This window comes from Aulonocara stuartgranti, assembly GCF_965226115.1.
Source record: "Aulonocara stuartgranti genome assembly, chromosome: 8".
Taxonomy (NCBI): Eukaryota; Metazoa; Chordata; class Actinopteri; order Cichliformes; family Cichlidae; genus Aulonocara; species Aulonocara stuartgranti.
In genome coordinates, this window is record NC_138959.1 from 5,320,693 (window position 1) to 5,341,148 (window position 20,456).

Here is a 20,456-nt window from a genome sequence, read left to right on the forward strand (position 1 = left end):
GTATTTAAACTATCTTGAGGTGTGCTCTTGTTTGAGAGCGTCTAAGTACAAAGAGAAGTTGTTGTGTTTTTTATCAGTGAACAGAAAGCGCAGCTTTTCATCGCTTATTGACAAAGTTCGTGTGGTTTTTCTCTGTTACTTCTCTCTGCAGGCCTACTGCATATATAGATTCTCATAAGTTTAACAGAGTTTGTGGTTTTGTGGCCCGGATGGGTGGGTGCATTTTTCTTTTTCCTGAGGTAGTCTAAGCATTGAGGTTAGCGGCGCAGAGCAAAAGACGTAGGAAACAAACTTGGTAAGAGAGCTGGCGGCTGAAGGATGGAGGCTATGATTTAAAGTAAACAAAACGACCTCCAGTGTTTTCATATCTTAAAAGCGTCGACGTTTTCTGCGTCAGAAGCGCTTCCAGTAAACAGATTGATCTGTTTTAAAGTAATGACGCCTGACGTGCAGATAAACTCTTGAAAAGTCGCTGCTACTGATTTTCTGGGTTAATAAAAACGTATTCATGGTTTCCTTAACAAAATTCTGTTCTGGCATTTGTGAAAAACTGACATCAGTTATCAGTAAATAGCTCTCAGCCTCCCTCCCGTAACATTAAACCCGTAACATAAAAATATTTGCCTAAATATTTATAAAGGCTGTAGTTACATGACTGGACATGTATATTTTGTGATGTTTTCTAACACATCAGTTGCTTCAACTTCATCCTCTTTTAAAACATATAATTAAGAACGATTAGATGTATCTCAGTGACTCATAGCAAACACAATTTATCAGCTGTCATCACATTAAGAGACAGAACTGTTTGAGGTCTCTGTCAGTGTATTTCTTTTTAAGTTGATCCTCTGCAGCGTGTCGTACCCACAACATCAGAGAGGTCTTACACGGTGATGAAGGTGCGATGTATTTTCGCAATGATCTCGGCTCACTCTGTAGCAAAAACAGCTTCTCTGCTGACTGAAACTAACAGCATAATTTCTGCTCTCAAGGACTCGTCAAGCACAACAACAGCACAGCTTATGTTTGTGTTTATGCACCTTTTGCATGTTTCAAGGATATAAAATCATTACAGCGTGCATCACGGGCACAACATGCACCAAGAGGTGAACGCGGTCTTTCATGCTCAGTAGGTTTGCGTTATTCTAAAACAAATATTCATGCTTCCTTTTACATACTTGTTGGAAATCTGTGTTCTATTGCAAGAAATTAAAGCTTTAAATACTAATTTCTATTCTAGTTTAGCTGCATTCTTATGTAAAGCCATAATTTACACTTTTGTGTCTACATTTTAACTGCTTTTTACACAGAAAACAGTTATTTTATCATAGTTTTAAATTCCAGAGCAGTATTTGCACCTCTGAAGGTTTTTCTGTATCGCAGAAAAACATGCAGTTTATCTTCACAACACCTGTAGCTCCAATGTGCAACTGGAGCTCTAAAATTAATACTGGTCAACGAAAACAGGATGTGAAATGGAGCTGAGGAAATGACATCACGGTGCGAGCATAAAGAAGCACGATCACACTTCATTTCAGTGCAAGTTTCAGTTTATTTAGTGGAATATTTACAAACAGAGAGATTGAGATGGAGAAAGAAAAGCGGTCTCTTTGTGTGGCTCTGTGGTTGTTTTCTTTGTGTTCATTAAACTTGTTGAATGCCAGCAGTGTTGCTCCACCACACATTACTTAAACACATAAATATTAGTTCTCATTAGTGTTGCGGAGAGTTCATTAGTGCCGAGGTCTCCATGTGCAATGAAGGTTTCGCATTTAGACAGCCTGACTCACATAGTTACTCATGGGCAAGTGGAGCTACACGAGAACAGAAAACTGACTTGATTTCAGCTGCAGCTCTTTGCTGGACCTAGCTATGTGTCTCCTGAGTAAATCTGAAAGAAATTTAGACTGAAATTTCATGACAAAGAAATCTATTTAATCTTTAATGCTGGCAAAGCTGATCTTTTTGTCTGTCTTTGTTAGTCTCCTGAGTAAACCAAAGGAGCCAGTTTGCTGTTAAAACACGAGAAATAAGAATACAGCGCTATGATTTTAGCTTTTGACGTTGACTTTTTAAACCATGGCAGCTGGTGGAAACAAAAACCAGAAATTAAACATTTAAAACCCTGAACCAGCGATCCTAAACTTCACTCGGTGGGCCTCGGGGCGGCTCGTACACGCGCGAATGTGTTGTTGTGTGAACATCCGTGTGCATCGCATTGTGAACTCATGCAGGGTGTGATCATTCTGCACCGCTGCTGCTGGCCAAAACGTTTGTGGTTGAGCACAAGACAGCATGAACCACAGTGCAGCATCTTCCCATACATGACATGAACTACCTGCCAAGCAAACCCTCAGTTTTTGAAACGACAGGAAATTATTTTCTTTGGTTCTGAGCCAACATAGGTCCTCAGTCGTAAGAAAAAGTACACATCTTAGTGATTTAATCATGTTTTAACTAAAAGGGGACATATTATGCTATTTTGGACTCTACTGGAGTAACATTGCATGATTGACCCTTCATTAAAATTCACTTTATACTGGACTTCTATCTGAAACGATGCCATTACATCCTGTCCTGCACACTTTAAAGCAGCTTTCTGTTGATTGGCTGCCCCTCAAAAACTAAAGGTGCCTTGCTGAAATGCCTGAGCTTTCGGCTCGAAGGGATTTCTTGTACCTACACAGACCTCATTATTTGAAACTTTGGTCACGTTTAAAGATGAACATCCACTATCCCATAAAAAAAAAGGATAAGCATAATAGGTCCCCTTTACATTAAAGTTTATCATGTACTACTGTACTGGTTTGCAGTTTTCTACTGCTGCACAAATACTTTATGATGCAACGTCGCATCATCTTCCTCCACAAAGACAAACAGCTGTGCATGTTTTGATTCTCGTGCCGTTGCTGAATTATCAGTCAAGTCGGAAAAAAAGTTTCTGTAAGGACCGAAACTTTAAGACAAACACAGGTTTTTCTCTGAAAGCTGCAACCGTGTTTTTGGATATCACTTGAATATAGAAAGTACCGCTACTTAGTGAGTAAAAGTAAGTAGTGAGTAAAGTTGTAGGGTAGTACTGGCATGTAACTCACATATAATTCATATTTAGTGTGGTGTTGATTAGGATTATGTGTATATACTGATTTACAGACACTCCAATTTGAAGTTGTTGAGTAATAGAGTACATGTTTCATTAGTATTACACACTTGCAAAAATTCTGTCTATACACAGCTTTAAATATTGTACACAGAGTGATATAGTTACAAACTGTACAGACAGTATATAGAATACTCTGGAGCCATGAAAGCCCTCTTCGATTTAATGGTCAAGAACTGCTCTGAAGTTACTGTAAACCTCAGGATGCAGTTTTAAAGGACAATTCTGGTTTATTTTAATTCAGTTCTTTTTTAGCATCAATAAGTTTGTAATCACCTCCCGGTTCTTAAGAATCAGACTGGGCAGGAAACACAAGCTGTCATCAATTTTATGCAAGACTTAAGGAAATCTGCTACATGCACTCATTTTGAACTTCTCTGAACCTGACCATTTTCTTGTGAAATTCTTAATAGTTTTTAGGTTTTCCCCCAGGAAATTGGTTAGCAGAGGTGTTAAATAGAGCTCTCTTCTCCCCCCCACCTTGCTCCTATTTTAAAAAGAAAAGAAAGAAAATGAATCATCCATGGAATGCATTTGAACTACAAGATGACAATGACCTCGTCGCTGAAAGACCCCTGTTAACACCTCATGCAAACGACACAACAACACAGAGCATTTAAAGTAAATCAGACAGGTTTTTTTTACATTCAGTTTTAGATCAAGAAAATTCAAAAGTAACAAAGTTACAGAACCACAGCTTGTAACACACTCACGTCAAATGGAAGGTAAGGTTAAAGTGTAACAGATTCCTGTTTACGACAAGCTTTTAGACAATCAAGATGAGCTCAGACGACAGCTTGTGTTGCCGCTCGTTGGAGATTCCAGATGTGTACTATATGCATGCTTTCTTTATTTAAATACATTTTGAAAAAGGTGTGATAATGCTGAGTGACTGTTATCATAATGACTTTCTAACCTTGCTCTGCTCTCTTGCAATGCCAATAATAATAATAATCAATAAATAAAAATCTTCAGCACTACATTTAAAACACTTAAGCATTTTAAGTCTGTAGCAGTGGATGGTGACTTTTTCTGAGTTATAATTTCCACTTTAAAACAGCAAAAAAAAGCATCATGAGTCACCCGATGCAAAAGTAAGGTGTGCTGGTAGATGTGTTTGAGTCTCATCTGGTGCAGTTTTTAAGGTTTGCTGGCTTGTTGGTGAGGCTTAGGCACCAGATCCACTTCATTTGGATTTGAAAGATGTGATTGTTTTGGATCAAATTTCTAATTTTACAGTGCTGAAGACGTTTATCAGCACAGTGACCGGCAGATTAGAGTCACTAACTAAAACATTTACATACCCAGATCGATTAGCGAGTGTATGCAGGACGTTGCTTGCTGTTGTCAGTGGAAGTCGATCACAAAGAGGGTTTTTCAACAAAAACCTCCCTGTGATTGCTTTGGTCACTAATATACTGCTGTGGTCACTGGAGGATGCCAACTTCTCTAACTAACCACTTAGCAGTAACGAAACTTGAAAAAGTGCGACACAAAACAGAAACGGAGAACGTTTGCCTTCAAAGTAAAAGCTGTACTTTACCACTGAAACCGACACGTTTCAAATGACGCAAATTTTACTTTGAAGGCAAACAGCCTGATTCTCTGTTTTGCATTGCAGTTTTCAGTTCTGCTACCAATTACCAAGTAGTTGGCAAAGCTTTACAGACAAGTCTGTGTCTTCCATCCAAAGTAGACGAAGACGGCAATCTCCTGCACTCCAAGACAATCACGAGGAGGCTTTTGGTGTAGCGCCTTATATACCGTTTTGCAACCAATTTCACCGAGTGACTACCAGCAAGTACCTTTGATTTAACCTCTTCAGTTAGAATATGAACTTTGCAGAACTCAGCAGTGCAAACACATCTGTTAAAATTTAAACCTGGTGGTATGCTAATAAGTTAACTAGCTTGCTAATGCCTAAGAACTTTACTTTTGAGTCCTTCGCTAACGTTTTAAAAATAAATTTCAGTAATCAATTGAAGTCAGCTTATTGCATGCAACATTTAAAAAATGCCAGTGTTCAAATTATTGAGAAAACTGAGAGAGCTTGATTGATTAGTAAGATTTTTTGAATTTTCAGCAGTGAAGCAGATGATTGCAGGGTCATCAGAACCAATAATAAATGTTAAAACCTGATAAATTAAGAGGCAGGTGGTAATAAACCAGAGTCATCCTTTAAACTGGTACTTCTTTGATCCATTTGGAAAACTCTTTCCTCTAAACATTCACAGGAAACTCAAAGCATCCAGAGTTTGCAGTGATTCAGTGATTTGCTCAAGAGTGCGTCACATTATGGTACACGTCCATCATCATCCTGCGGTCACAGTCACTGCCCTGTGTGCTCTAATCTGCTGCGTTCCTCTCTTCAGTAACTTCAAACCGGTTGAGATGCATGGTTGGCTTTGTAGGGACATCCCCAAACGTTAGAAACTGCACATGTAACTGAAAGCCTCGGATTAGCTGACATCAGTGTAACTGTGTTTTTTTGTTTTTGTTTTCACTTTTTGTGTTCAAAAAGTTCAGGTCCCACAAAGAGATCTTGAGTTCCCTTGTGGTAAAAATTAAACACATGTATCAAAAGAAGAGTCTCGTCTTTGCTTAAACCCTGGAGAGATAACTTTGCTGATTGGCGATGGTGTTTTTGATGTCAGATCTCTGAGACAGTAAAAATAGTACACTAAAAAGCCTGCCACTTTTTCTTCAAAGCAGGTCAGATGTCTTGATCTCATGCAACCAGCTGTGTGTTTTAGTTTTTTGTTGGGCGGTCTGGGCAGTCGTGACATCAATCTTTTACGAAGGTCAGATCTCGAGGAAGACTGAGAAGAATCCCAGTTGATATTCTTTGTACAGAAAGTATCCCATTCAGTGGGATTTTGAGCTTTGAGTCTGCTGTATGTAGCAGCATGTAAGCACATGGGAAAGATTCTTTTTCACCAGCATGAGACATGTGGTGCGTTGACATTTGCAAAAATATAACTTCATATTTTTTGCCTTACAGATAGACAATATAAATAGTAAATTACATATTGAAAATATATATAGGGACTGAAAACTGATACATTGTATAGACTATGCTAACTGAAAGGGCTAATATACGATTTGAACAGGCTGCAAGCATAAAAGGTATATACTGACTAAAATTTCCCTCCTCTTAAAGTACCTTCATCGGTGCCCCGCCCTGCAGGGCAATATCAAAACACAAAATTTGGAGCTTTCTGGCTCACTCAGACATCCTTTCTGATTCATGTTCTCCAGTTTGTCAGTTTTTTTCTCAGCAGATGAAATGAAAGACTGGAATGTTTTATACTTTCTTAACTGCCATACTTCCTTGTTTCAGAGAAGTGAAACTGGCATTTCCTTCCTTCGGTGTCAGAAACTTAAAACGACTTTCCCCGCATGCTTTCGTATGGCCCTCTGATCATCTCATTAGACCAGCTTCTACCAGGGCATTGTCCTTGGCACTTACTGCGCAGGGTCCTCTGTAAAATAAACTGCAGTGCGCGTCTGTGTGTATATGTGTGTGTCTGTGCGAGATAGAAAATTTCCAAGCAGGAATATTTAAAGCTAAGTGGTGAGAATAGTTGCACCATAGCTCCCTGAACTTTTACTGCTGGACAAACATTTTGGCATGCAGAGCCCCTGAACCTGCCAGTGTGCCTCTCACAATTTACTTTGCTAAATCAAATCCACACTTTAGCGGAAAAAGAAAAAAGAATAATAATAATAATTTAAAAAAAGACAACACAATACCCTAAATTGCCTGAACACTGCACAACAAGACTTTTAAACAAATAGCAGCAACCAGAGCCAGTGATTATACAGGCAGATCTGTCTTAAGGGCAATCAGTAAGGGACTCTGCATGTAGACTTATTTTTAAATTCCTCCAAAATAAAATAAACCTCTGCGCCACTTTGCATCTCTACCTATAGCGTCACACATACAGCAGCTAACTGGTTCACACCCTAAATGGATGGCTTGTTTGTGTACATTTGACTTCCTCTCTAGCCAGGTCTGCTAATCTCTTACATAATCTATAAGAAGAGAGCGCAGATGTGCGCGGGCTGGTTGCCATGACAATCATATCTTGCTATTCTCCAGGTGGGAGTCGATGTGCTTGATGAGGGCATCGTCAGGGTAACCGACCGGGAATATCAGCTGGCAGAGAGGGCAGCTCCTCATGTCACTCTCTTCGGTCTCCATCCAGAGCTGCAAAACACACACACACACACACACACACACACACACACACACACACACACACACACACACACACACACAGAGGTATGGACATGTAGTCACTATCAGGTCAAATCACATGCAGTCCTCAGCGTACTCACTTCACAGGATAGTATTAGTAAGTCTGTGGGAGGCAGATTCACAGTTTCATCATTGCAGGGTAAGCGATCAATTCAGGCTTACACAAAAGGTTTTTAAAAAGAGACAAACTTGTAGTAAACCCAGGTGGATTTAATATATTAGAAAAAATAGTTCACAATTGTGAGAAATATGTGTATTTGCTTTCTTAATAAGGGCGACTTAACATCAGTACCAGCTTCAATTTTCTTTTTTTGTTGATTTTGTTGCTTAAGTACATCGTGATCCTCATGATTTAACGCTAAAGAGGACCTGCTATGAGTTTTTTCTCTGATGCACTCATACGAAAAAGAAAGTACTGAAGTACGCCCTCTTTCAGTACTAAGGTTTTGCATATTACCACATAATAAAGAATTCACTGGGGACCAAAATTCCTCCACAATGATGTGAGAAACTGAAAAAGTCATACACAGAGCGATTGCTTGACGTTAAAGCTGCTGTATGACTTGCTAACGATCAATTAAATACCTGTATTTGATTACTTGATTAGCCTCTTAATTCTATGTAATATGGAAACAGTAAGCGTGTACTTAGTTTTCAACATACTACTTTTGTATGTAGAAATAAATAATGACACAGTTGCTCATCTGAGGCTGTAGTACCTGGGACTGTATATATACACTGCTACAGCAGTGAATACTGATATTATATTTCAAATAATGAGGCCAGCAGATTTACAATTAATCCTAATACGCCTAAAGCTCAGACTTTAGTCTGCTCTCAGTGCTATTATTGGCTGATTATGATTTTGAAGAGAAGGGATATCCTTAGCTCAGGCTGCGAGCACAATAGTTCCACCTACCTGCTGTGCAAGCTTGCCTGAAAGGGCAGGGGGAAGGCAGTTACAACAGCTTGTTTCAGGAAGTGGATGAACTGAGTGACTACACCAAAGCTGGTATGAGATTTTTTGTAAAATTGTGAGTCATGCTACACTAGTAGAGTCCAAGAATTAAAAATATTAGCATAAGAGCTCCCCTTTATATTTAGAGCTTTCAGATCATATGTGGTGTGTTTCTAAGCCCATTCTCTCTCTGCTTGTCAAAAGTACCCAGTGAACCCACTGCAATTCAGTGATGAGCCACAGTTTAGGTGAGCTACGTTAAAAGGAGCTTCTGTAGCCAACATCCCATAAACTGTCGAGAAGATGGATGTCGAAAAACAGGCAAATACTTGCAAATGTGGAAGTGTAGTCCTTTTTATGTCCAGCAGGGGGTGATTCCTGTGATATTTTTTTTTCAAATAAGAAGTGTGATTTCATAGAAGTCTATGAAAAACAACCTATAAGTTATGGTCTCCGTTGCTGGTTTCAAGTGCTGTTTAGTCAGATCCACAGTTTACTCATGATGACTTAGAACTGGATTTCATAAAACAATGAGTGACGTTACACTGGTTACATCTATACTTTAGATAGAGCGTACTCTTTGTCCTTTACCCTCAAAAAGGAAGTAGTTTCATCTTCACACCTAGCCAACACTGACTCATGTGACATAGTTTGAGGTAATTTTTTATATTTTTGTCCCACTGAAAATGCAATAATACAAACGTGGAACTGTAAACACTCTGTAGTCGGGGGGAAATCAGTGGATTCCCTTTAAAGGTTAAGGAACGTGCATCATCATGGTTAAAGAAAACCAAGATTGTCAGTAGGAAATCGGAAAAGAACTGCGGCTTCATGTGTAAAAGTCTGACTTTTCACTGACTCATCTATTCTCTTCAGCCTTCTCCATCTGAGGACTTTGTGGCTTTATAAACACCACAAATACGCCTCGGTATAGTCAGTTTATCTTAAAATGTGGACAGAGGGGGAAATAAGCAGACTTGTGCTATCATAAATTAAATACAGTCACCAACACGTCTAATTGAATGTCAATTAACCAAAATGTAGGGTGTCTTTCTTCTCTAACACAAATGTGACATAACTGTTGTTAGGACTTGTTCTGCCAACAACACATGAACACAGTTTGTTTTGGTCTGTTTTGGTGAATAATCTTTCTAACCTGGAAAATATTAGAGGAAATTGTTTCATTTATTCAGTGGCTGTTGCTCAAGGGTAGAGCGGGACATCCACTAAGTGGAAGGTTGGTGGTTCAATCCCTTGCTGCTCCAGTCTGCATGCCAAAATATCCTCTGGCAAGGTACTGAACCTGGAGTTGCTGTTACAGTGTAACAAAGTGCTTTGAGAGTGCAAGTAGAATAAACAGCAGACCAGCTCAGTTACTAATTATCAGGACAACAATAAAAAAATAATCTGGTACTAAAATTATTTAAATAATAATTTCAGAAGAACATCAGTATGTGACATTACTCCATGTTATTATTCATTCAAGAAAAACTATGTAAGAAGTATATGACAAACCAAGTATAACCTGAAACCTTATTATTTTATGCATGACTTCATATTTTCAGAGGGCTTTCCCCCACTTTTATAAAGAACAATGATTCAGTTAACTGAGTCTTTTGAGTATTTATTTATGCACAGCTCTGTTAAGGTCTTGCAGGTCTTAAGTTCATGTTAAGGTCATTCTGTGTGTTAAGGTCCACAGCATTTCAATTCAGTTAATTTTGGCTCGACCACTGCAACACTATTTTTTTCTTTTTCACCCATTCCTTTGTTGGTTTGCTGCTGTGATTGTTCTTTTGCATGATCCAATTTTAGCTAAACTTCAGCTGTTGAACAATTGGCCTTTTATCTAGAGTACTCAAGCATGGAGAGGACATGACTGCAGGTTGCCCAGGTCAAGTCTAAATCATCATGCCTCCACTTCCTTTAGATAAATAATGACATGGTGTAATATAGCATGTGTTACTGTTCATCCAAGTTTACCTGGTAAGGATTAGATGACTTTTTATTATATCCTAATATGGATTTGTGCATTTGTTTTTTTTCTGTGTAGGTTAAATAATTAAAATATGTACATTTTCATATCTGAAGGATTGTTTTTAGGCATGTGGTTTAACTTCACACATGCCTGGGTAAGCTGTTTCCCCCTTTTTGCTAAGTTTGTCTAAGCACATCTTAACTCCATCTCTGTATTAAATGCAAAGTCATAAGATTGGTATCAAACTTCTAGTCTCTCACAAGAAAGCTGAGAAATGTATTTCTCAATATTTTTTGAAATGTTCATTTAAAGGAACTATGGCACGGACTTTAAGATGATTAAGCATGAGCAAGCTACCCTTAGTGGAAATTTTAAAAATGGGTCTGCAACAACTGCAGCACTGATAAAATTGACACCGAGTGCTAGTTAATGTTTTTAAAGTAACGCAAACATGCATCAGGTTGAATGTTTATGGTTTACATATATGTAATAAACTTTATTTAAACTCACATTGATTGAAGGCCAGGACTGAGCATGCTCTGCTGACATGTACCCTGGCTGCGGGTGACAGGTGAGGGTGTTAGACCTCTGAGGGACGGGAAAGGCTGAGCAGGACGCTGGGCCCCTCATGACACCGCTGGGCACTGCAGCAGAGAGCACGCCCAGTGTCCTCGGAGGGCTGATGGGATGCGGACAGGTCCACTCTTCCTCATCCTCTGAGGATTGTGGTGGTTGAGGGGCTGGTGTGGAAGGAGGAGGGGGCTCAAAGTGAAGGTGGGCCACCTCTGACAGTGGAAATGGCATCTCTCTGGAGTGGCGCATGGAGCTCTCGTCATGGCCTCCGTCTCCCCCTCCGCCACCTTGATGGGGAGATGGGGACCCTCTGTGCTGCAGTCTACTGTGGGGAGAACCTATGTGTTGGGACTGCTGTTTTGCGTAGCTCTCAACGTAGGGCCGAGGTTTCGGCAGGGTGGAAACTGGGTCCAGAGAGAAGCGGGGCGGGCACTGGTAAGCTGAGGGATCGGCAACCTCTGAGTAACTACGACGACCCTGAAAGCTGGCTCGTAGGTGCTGGCTGGGTGGTCGGCAGGAGTAAGAGGCTGGTCCATCGTTCACGTCCAGCAGGGGTGAGCGGCGGTGCATGTCCGGGGAGAGGCGCTGCAGCACCGGAGAGCGTCGCTGCTGAATAGGAGAGTGGTGCGGCGGAGGCGGGACTGGAGAATGGCGCTGTGGAATGGGCGAGTGGCGCTGCGATACTGGAGAGTGGCGCTGGTGGTGTATGGGAGAGTGAAGCTGGACTGAGGAAACAAAAAGGAAAAAAACCCAATCAAGATTTGCATGCATCTTAGCAACATGCTATAATTCATTACACACTATGGACAAGAGTTAAAACATACTTCAGCAACATTCTTTTAAGGCCTGTTCAACCGGTGCACAAAGAAAGAGATGAATAGTGTTTTATCTCATGAAGCTCCAAAACTGTTCACACAGAAGGCATGATGGGAAACACATTAGCTCTACTTATGCTGTTACTTATACAGGACAAAACACAAATCAATACACAGAGCTCAGTTGTACTTTGCAGTACACACTATATATTTATTTACTGGACGTTCAACCAGTGCTTCTTGCAAGTCTGCTGTCAGATTACTTCATGTCTGGCATGTAGGAATAAACACTCAAACAGTTTTCATGTTTTGTTTTTCATACAGCACTGTGCAAAAGTCTTAAACCACCTCTACTTTCTTTTTATTTTGCTTCCAAGGAGCCAGACCGTGTTGTCCGGGCTTTCTGAAAGTTTGGAAATTGGCTGCTTTCTGCACTCACTGTTAGTCCAGTCCTTTCTCTGTCCATTTTCAGAGGAATGTTTTCTTTCTTTATTTTGGTTTAATGTTTTAGCTCTGATCTATGAATCGGTTAAGCATATAAAAGGCACCAAACTCACAGCACGAACCATTGTTGTGTCTACATGTGACAAACAACTTAGAATCAATTTGTAATTTTTTTAATCTTTAGGCACTTTGTTACTTCTAACAAAGTAAAAATCTCCAAAAAGGCCAAAGGTAACACAGTTTGACAGACATAAAATTCTAATTTTGCACCAGCAAGGTGATTCTCAAAGAGATATTAACTACAAGCCAGGCATATCCTGGCATGGTGTGTCGTGTGTCCTTAAAAAAAATTACCTGAAGCAGATTAAAAGCATCTGAAAACAGAGATCACGGAATAGGTACTATAGTGAGCATCTACAGCCAGCTGTAAACCACAGTTTTATGGCTGCATTTCAGTCAGTGGTGTTGGAGATGTTTTCACATTTGATTATGTAATGAAATTATGAATGCAGAAAGGTATTTTGATCCAACATGCATTAAGTATGGCAATCCCAAACACACTAAAGCATACCTAAATAGAAAAACATACAATGAAACACTATCAGTCATTGATTGATCTCCCCAGACTTCGACATTATTAAAGCACCCTGACAAAGGATGAAACAAAAAGTAGCCAACATCCAAAAAACCATCTTTGGGATTCCTTTGAGAAGCCTGGAGAACTATTCCTGAAGAATACTTCAAGAAATATTAAGAAACCAATAGTTCATGCTGTGTTGAGGAATAAAGTTAGTCAAACCAAAAATTGCTCTAAAGTGTACAAATTCAGCTTTTGCCTTCTGTTCTATATTCCCATGTATGTTTGCACGTGTCAGTAAATCGCTTTATCCATGTCCCATTTTCCGAGTAAAGCCCAAAGAAATGAGGGGTGACTCAAGCCTTTCACAGAGCTGTATTTCATACTTAGATCTGCTTTTGGATTTATTAAACAGATTGCTGGTTGGTAAAATAACTACATTGCGCAAAAGGTGACATAAATTACAGATTTTGACTGGTTATTTGTGTCTGTGTCGACCTCGAGGATCTTTGCCATCTGACCTCGCTACGACTTTTAAACCCCAAAACAGACACACATCCACAACAAGTCAGTGAGGTGACAATCCAAAAAATATTTTAGTAGTGTTGAATCTGTCTGCAAGCTAACATTCAGACCATGTGCGAACAGTAGTTTGCTAGCATTTTTGCTAGCGAACAGTGGTAGCCCCGTTTTTGTTTAAACATGAAAATAACTGTTTCTTTTTGGACACCGGGTACACATTGTTGTGCAAGACCTGAAGTGGCGTGCATAGAACCCTGACCCAAACCTCATGTAACACCTTTAAAACGAACAACAGCTGTGAGACAACACGTATCACTCACTGGTGTGTGTTTCTTGTGGCTCTTGTGAATACAATAACCAACACAAGTCTTCAGGTGTCAATGCACATTTAGCCTTGCGCAATAATAGAGTACACACTTACAACAGCTTTTGTTCCCAAACAGTCACTTATATGATTCTGTTCCACTATTTTTTCGGCGCAATGTGAAGAAAAGGAAACTGATTCGCCACTTTAATTATACATAAAGATAACATTTTCATTACAGCTCATTATTTGGCAATGATACCATTATTTTATTAGATGACATTTCTGTAAGGCTCTAATCCTTTCTTCAGATGATATGACATGATAGTCACTTAATAGAGATGCACATTATGTTCCCCTATATATTCATAAAAAAAGATTTATTTGCACAAGTACAGTTGTAGTATTTCCTGTAATTACAAGATATGCTGATGAGTCAGTCAGCCCTGTAGTCACCACTTCAGCTCCACTTCCCATTTCAAAGAGGAAACATCATTTATGGCTGATTGGTTGAGGTGTAAAAAGGGAGGGGGCGTTTGTGCTCTCAGGCGCTCTTTGAATGAGAAAAACACAGTCAAATGGGACTACTTTCCTTAACTCATACAACACCCAGGAGAAATTTAATGGCTCCTCACAAATTCCCACCTCCCTGAATATTTTAACAATTCATGAAAAATATTTGTTTGCGTTACAGATATCCAGGAGGAAATCATATCCCTCGCACAATCCTGCAACTAATGAAACAGAAGTGGCATATAAGACGCTTTTTCCAGCTTTGCGAGAGTTGCCCCGGGTTTAAGGAGAACTCAGATGAAGCTTGGGGTTTTCTGTGTTTTCCCCGCTGCTAGCTATGTAAAAATGTGCACATATTCATTGAGGCTTTTTTTTTAAACATTATTTTCCAGTTTGTAGCATTTACAAACTGTCAGTCTGTGTGGTATTTTTTGGTTTGTGGTAGGTAGTAGATGCACAGTTGCGAGACATTAGCTATGTGTGTGAATATGCGCACAGGAAGAGAAAGGTGTTGCCAGCGTTTAGCACTTTTAGGTTTTACTCCACAACGTGTCTGTGTGAGTTCCTATCTTTACTTGTTTTAATGAGAAAACAGCTGCAACAAATCACAACCAGTAGTTATTTTCTGGCACATGAATGGAACGAGCAAAAATGTCCACGTGATGTGTTTAAATAGATTTTAGCTAGGTGTTTCAATGTTTAAGAGCTCTGATTATATAAAACTTTTATATCAATTATTTGTGCTTTTACGCGCACCTACACCGAAGGACATTTATTCCAATGAAATAGCTAAAAACTTTACTTTAGGATTTAAACGTAAATACTACTTTATCATCCATCTCATTGTAGTTTCATGTCAGTAAATGTACTTTTTTATATTTACTGTCTGCTTCCTGGATCATTTATAAACATGTCATTTCTACGTAACTTTTGCTGACGGAAAACTTACATGACAGCTCTTCTAAAAAATTTTCTACATGAACCGACTACCATAGTGGTAAACTGCAAACTGTACTTTGACTTTGATGCATCAGTGATAACAATAGCACCCTTAAACACTCACAGGGGAAATACTTTTGAAACGACTGCTTCAAATCGAGAAGGCTAGCGCCATACAAGAGCACTCTGCACACTGTTTTTCAAGCACTAAGTACTTTTTTTATTACCACAGTGTGAACAGACTTAGAAAGAAAGCTAAAATGTGAGACCTCTAACAGCTATAGTGTGTGAAGGCCTTTGTACAGATTTCCTATAAGAATTCAAATGAAGTGCTGAAGTGCATTACTATTGCCAAATATGGCTATGCTTAGCTTATAAATGAATGCAGAGTCCGAATAAAGACAAAAACTGTATTTTCTGGTTACAGTGTTACAAAGGAAGCTATTGATAGCCGGCAAGCTGCTAGGTTGGGTAGCTTGTGTGACTGCACGACTTGTACCGAGAACCCCGCGTGTTCTTTAAATGTGCTAGGTGGCCTCGCCTTTGATTTGGCTTTTAAGATAAAAGCCTTAGGCAGAAACTCTGCAGGAATGCTGTACTTCTGCAGTTGTGTAAAATTGGTTATAAGCAACTGACATTACAAAAGTAGACTGAGACCATTTACTTCAGATTTAAAAAAAAATATTTGTAATTACTAGAAATAAAATAAAATAGTTATTACTGTTCCTGTTTATTTAAATATTATCTAAATTATAAGCATAATAAGATTATATTTATCATATTAAACATCAAGTCATTCTTGTTTCTGGAACGATGTAAATTAAGCTAATTTTGTCATCCACAAAAAAGCAAAAAAACAGCTGTTAAAATCCTTGCACTAGTTATAAAGCAACAGCTACAAAAACAAAATAATTATATTAATTATGTGAGAAATTAATAAAATTGTGATCTATAATCTGTCTCTGTTCTTTTGGTAGTAAAATAAAAGCTAAACTAAAGATAATTAATCAATATGCGCTTCTAAAGATTTGCTCTTGTTAACCTAAAATGTGACTTAGCTTCAGTGTTTAAAAAAGGATAAAACACACCTATGGACACAAGAAGACAACTGACTGTAGTGCAATAAAAAACATAAAGCCGACTTCAACAATATATTGATATTAGCGTGACTCAAACATGTTGAATCGTTTTAATGTGGAATTCCATTTAAATGTCAAGGTGACAAGAAGCGCGCACATTTCTGTACACGCACATTTCTGCACACGCACATCCGTTACAGATAAGGCCGTGCAGCGTAACAGCCAGTTATCTCAGCTGAAGAGCTTCATGTGCTGCTGTGCTGTGGGTTTTGCTTTTTTACTGTCGATGCTAACCTGGACTAGCCTGCTCCTGCGTGGCTTTCCTCAGGATCTCCGTCTGCTTGGAGCTCAGCGCACGGAGGCGTCCCAGCTCCTCCGTTAACTCTGTGTACGCCAGAGCCAAATTCACCCTGAAGGAGAAAGCGAGGCAATGTGTCATTATCGTCATCGTTTTTAATCATAGAGGATCACAATGTTAACAGAAGGTGTTACAACTCCGCACGATTGCACACACATAGTAATTTCTGTCAAATCTCTGTCGAATATACACCACTGATCTTAATTACTTTGAACCATTTTTTAAATGAATGCATGCAACTTCAATACAAACGCATCTCCTCTTTAAACTCAATGAATCCTGCAGCTCTGACATGGACCTGCAAATTAGGAATTGACAGGCTTCTAGGCCTGAATTCTTAGATCTCATGTCATGGTGTATAATTGAAGTGCATAAAATCACACCATTTCAAGATGTGTCAAGGCTCTGAGAGGCCATACGGACTACAGCATCTCTATTTCAAGAAGCGTAAACAAGGCTGTGTGTCTTTTAGCCCTAGCAACAAGATGACTTTGTCTTTTTTGTTAGTATAAAAACTGATCTGAACCCTGCAATATCAACTCATGTGAGGCCATTTAGTATTAAGCAAGTGGATATGAAAAATAATCACTTTACAGACTGTAAGCATTTATCTGACAGTTTAGATGCCATGATATAAGGAGTTTTGTTCAACAAGAATGTAGCAGATTTAGTAGTTAGTCACTACCAATAGCCCCAGATCTGATAAGACTGTTTATCTCACCAATTTTTATAAACTCTACAGTCTTGATCTGAAATTGACTCATTTCTTCATGTTTATTGCAAGACAGAAACCTTAATCTAACGTGAAATCCGCCAAGATAATCTATTTAATCTACTAATTTGAGTAATTTCTTATATGAAGACTTGCATTTAGAGGAAATTGCCATTATCACTAGTTCCACAAAAGGGTACGTGAATTTGCATCTTTTAAAATGTCGCAGCGGGGCACATTTATCAGTCTTTGCTTTGTTCTCAAAACTTGAAAACAATAAAAATAAAAAATTCAAACATCTCGTGATTGCAAATATGAACAGTCAGTTAGACAGGAAAGCGTGAAGAAAGATGCTTGCTGTGCTCGGGCACCAAATTGTTGCCAGGCTCAGATCTGATAAAGCACTGCAAATTTAGCCCCTTGATGAGAATCTGACTCAGTTCATTCCTCCATAGAGATCGTGGCAGATAAAAAGTTGCAAACGACACATCTGTATGTACTGGGGATTTCTATTGCATGAATAGGAACAGAGTTGAACTTCAACTGCAGCACCAACACAAAAAAAGAAGCAAAGAACGAACATGCATGCGTCCTACACAGCTAATAAAACACACTGTCAAATTAAAAATATGTTCTCTGGCACTCCCGCGCACTAATTTAATTGAGCCCTCCCACTTGCATGCGTAATCCTGCTACATGGGAATGTATTAGAGAAACATATGTTTGTGCTGATATCATCCTCTGAACTGCTATATCTGTATTCTATTAAAGATATCTGCAAAAAAGTGTACGCACAAACATGCTTTCCATGCCAACAGAGGACTGCATCCTGGCATATTTTTAACACCTGGCACAAAATAAGTAAGGACAGGGAACTCGGTTCAGTTAAGCTCACAAAAAAATAAAAATAAAAAAGAAGTCATAACTTCCACTGGGTAGCTGGCTTTGTGTTGGAGGCCCACCTAGTTTTCCAAAGCTGTGACTCATACAGAGTGGTGGTATCAAACCCCTTCAGCCCCCTCCATGTTACAAATAACGTCTTCTTTGTGGTACGAGTTGGTGGAACCCGATACTAATGCTGAGCTGAATCAAGGTCAAAGTTCACCCTTATCCTAATTGTGGCTTTGGATAAATAACGGCCACAAACACGCAGATACATTCAGTGCATCCGTAGGAAAATAACAAACATTTACGCTACTTACTGGCATGGTGGGTGGAGCGTGACGTACAATATCAATATTGCCAAAGGGCTGATAAAGTGTATTCGCTTCCTCTCCTCGGTACTCTCAGGTGGCTCTTGGCTCTCAGGCGCTTTATTTCTAAATGCAGATGTATATAGTGAAATTCTCTCTTTAGATTGGCATACCCCTTCCTTTTCACACTTGTGTTATCGCACGTTTCAATTTTGTGCGTTTTGAAAATCTTTGTCTTACGGTTTTGGTGAGAATGCAACACCTCTAAGTCACGCGGCCATGTGTGAACACCTGCACTTGAGTGCAAGGGTGCACGAAGCATTTAATCACTAATAAACTGCGTCGTTTTTTTCTGTGAAACCAGGACCTGTGCGTGCTTTTGTGTCTTACTGCACATGTTTGCCAGCATACGTCTCTCCTTTTGGCTCGCACCTATATTTATTTCTCTCTCCACTTTGCATGCAAGTAAATGTGTGCATACTGTAACATGTACACTACAGTACGTAGGAGGGGTGTGATAATGCTGATACAGCATTGATAAAAGACTCGTGCAAGTGAATAGATCAGGAACAGAGGTATGTACATTGTATATGTTTGTGTGGGAGACGAGTGTGGGCTGATTTTCACATCTGATCTTGGATTAGACATTTTCGAGAAAAAAGACATCACCGCACGCGCCCGTGGACGCCGACCCTCTCTGTTTGGTAGAAAACGTGTTTTTCAAACCTGCTGCTACTGTTCAACCACTCACAGAATGGACCTGGCGTGAGGCGGAAGGTAACACGCAGATACCTGGTAGTCCACGTGATGTGGCGGTAAACTTCTTGTCACTGTGTGCGGCCAAGTTTCGGGGAAAGATAAACAAATAAATAAAGATATTTATTGCGCTTAGAAGAAATGGGGAAACTAGAATTCGGACCTCGCTGAAGGGGTGGGTGTTTAACAGACACTGAATTGTGGTGGGGGCTTTTTACACTCTGCAGTCCAAACACACACACACACACACACACACACACACACACACACGTACTTCTGCATTATGTTTCAAGCACTTTCAGCTAAACAAAGAGAGGTGTCAAACAGTTCTCACGCCAAGCTGCAGCGATGCTAACAATACAGTTTGCACCAGCAAACACTTGTGTTTCATGCGTCTAATTTTTCATTAAGAAATTAATAAACAGATACTGTACTAGCTGTACAAGCTGTACTAAAAAATATAAATATCCAGTTTGAATTCATTGCAGAATTTGGTTAATATTGTTTTTTTACTTGTTTGAATTTCCAACAAGAAACGGGAATTCCGCTTGAATTTAAAATCATTATGCTGTGATTTATTGGAAACAGCTCTCATGTTTTCAAAGCTGAAGATGAATTAGTCATTCTCTCTGTGTACATTAGCATAGTATAGTATAACATAATGTGTACGTGTGTATGTGATGTGTAGGGGGGGGGGTTACTGCCAGGTGCCTGCCAGCGTCTCTGCAGTGTGGCTTGTGGTTGGTGAGGCAAGCTGCTTCACGTATTATCAGTCATGAGTGAGGCAAACGAAAGTCCACAAATGCGATCATGAAAATTTTGACTTGGAAAAGATCAGAAAGGTGAGAAGTGGTTAAAAAAAACGAAACATGACAAAAACAGATACATCTTGTAACTAACGGATGGCAAAATTAACTCGGCTGCACTGCCGGAAGGTGATTTCATAACTTTTCTTGCATTTAAAGGTGCTAATTAATTTATGGAATCGTTCACTGGTTACAACAACTACAAAAATATCAGGGAAGCTAATTAAACTCAAACACATGCTGCTCTCTAGATTATAAGAAGGCCAAAGATGCTGTGTTAATATCCTCCGCAGCACATACAAAATTCTATTCAGTTCTATTCTAAAATTCTTCTATCAATCTGTGCAGTTTACACTAAATGAGCCCAATTACAAGAAAAAGCACAAGGAAACCAAGTAGCGGCATATCAGTGGGAGTAGGTGATATTGTTGAGTAAAACCAAAAGGTGACCAAGGTTTGGAAAAAGCAGTAGGCTTCTACCACACACTTGTTAAAAGCTAAAAACTAA

General features: G+C 39.3%; 1 protein-coding gene across 3 annotated transcripts in view; it reads right to left on the minus strand.

The window, feature by feature from the left end:
• Positions 1–1,544: 1,544 nt before the first annotated feature.
• Positions 1,545–20,456, minus strand: part of tbkbp1 (TBK1 binding protein 1) — a 160,492-nt gene continuing 141,580 nt past the window's right edge. For all 3 annotated transcript variants that reach the window (XM_082544969.1, XM_082544968.1, XM_082544967.1), the window contains 3 exons: positions 16,418–16,533; positions 10,868–11,655; positions 1,545–7,370 (listed from right to left, as the gene is read on the minus strand). In XM_082544969.1, coding sequence (XP_082401095.1) covers positions 7,242–7,370; positions 10,868–11,655; positions 16,418–16,533 — 1,033 coding nt within the window. In that variant the 3' untranslated portion in view covers positions 1,545–7,241. The remainder of the gene's footprint in view (positions 7,371–10,867; positions 11,656–16,417; positions 16,534–20,456) is intronic.